This window comes from Apaloderma vittatum, unplaced genomic scaffold (assembly GCF_000703405.1).
Source record: "Apaloderma vittatum isolate BGI_N311 unplaced genomic scaffold, ASM70340v1 scaffold23936, whole genome shotgun sequence".
Classification (NCBI taxonomy): Eukaryota; Metazoa; Chordata; class Aves; order Trogoniformes; family Trogonidae; genus Apaloderma; species Apaloderma vittatum.
Window position 1 is genome coordinate 30,271 of NW_009720382.1, and position 848 is coordinate 31,118.

General features: G+C 57.8%; 1 protein-coding gene across 1 annotated transcript in view; it reads left to right on the plus strand.

Annotated features, from left to right (window-relative positions):
- The window catches only part of LOC104275133 (acetyl-CoA carboxylase-like), a gene marked incomplete at its 5' end in the record, with an annotated part of 25,553 nt that extends 25,152 nt beyond the window's left edge, over positions 1-401 (plus strand). Inside the window, one exon of the mRNA XM_009871000.1 lies at positions 219-401. Coding sequence (XP_009869302.1) covers positions 219-345 — 127 coding nt within the window. The remainder of the gene's footprint in view (positions 1-218) is intronic.
- Positions 402-848: the final 447 nt, after the last annotated feature.

Here is an 848-nt window from a genome sequence, read left to right on the forward strand (position 1 = left end):
AAATTCCAGCCCTGGAGTGGGTCTGAGCAGATCTCCCACTGGCAGACCCAGAGGCACGAGGGCCTCCAAGTGAGCGTGACTCGCAGCCAGCTCACGCGAGCGCCCGCTGCCTCGTCCCGTCTCGCTGACAGACGCCGGTTTTGAGTGTCCCCCCTACGCCGGACACGCTTGGGTGCTGGTGCCGGGGCTGCCGTCACTTAACTCTCGCCTCTTTCCAGCCTGGTCCAGGCCAATCCCGAGGTTGCCATGGATTCGATTGTGCACATGACCCAGCATATATCACCCACCCAGCGAGCCGAGATCGTGCGGATCCTCTCCACAATGGACTCGCCTTCTTCAACGTAAGAGCATCGATTTCCCACACTCCCCTCCTGCCCCGTACAGTGGAGGGGAAAAAAAAAAAAGAAAGAAAAAAAAGAAAAGCGGCTCAGAATTGCCCTTTGTCTGCTCGACTGCGACCACTGTACCGAGACGGGGAGGCTCAGGGAAATGCTGGAAGAGAGACGTTTTTATTTTTTCAAATCAGACTGACCAGAGGAAGCGTGTTCTTTGGCCAGAGACACAAGGAAACTGTATAAACACAAGCGCCTGCGGAGCTGAGTTACAGCTGTCTAACTGTACCTTATTTATTTAACAAAGCGTGACTGGACCAACGCATCGGTTCGCTGTTCGGCTGCCCCCGGGAGCGCTGCGGCCAGGCAATGAAGGGTGCTCCGGCACCCCGAGGTCTTGGCACAGCCAAGCAGGGGCTCGCTTCAGTGCCACCCGTGCCGCTGCCTGCTTCTCTCCCACCCAGGAGCGGCAGCTTTGCACTGACAAGTGCCAACGTTACCCCCCCGCGAGCGCTT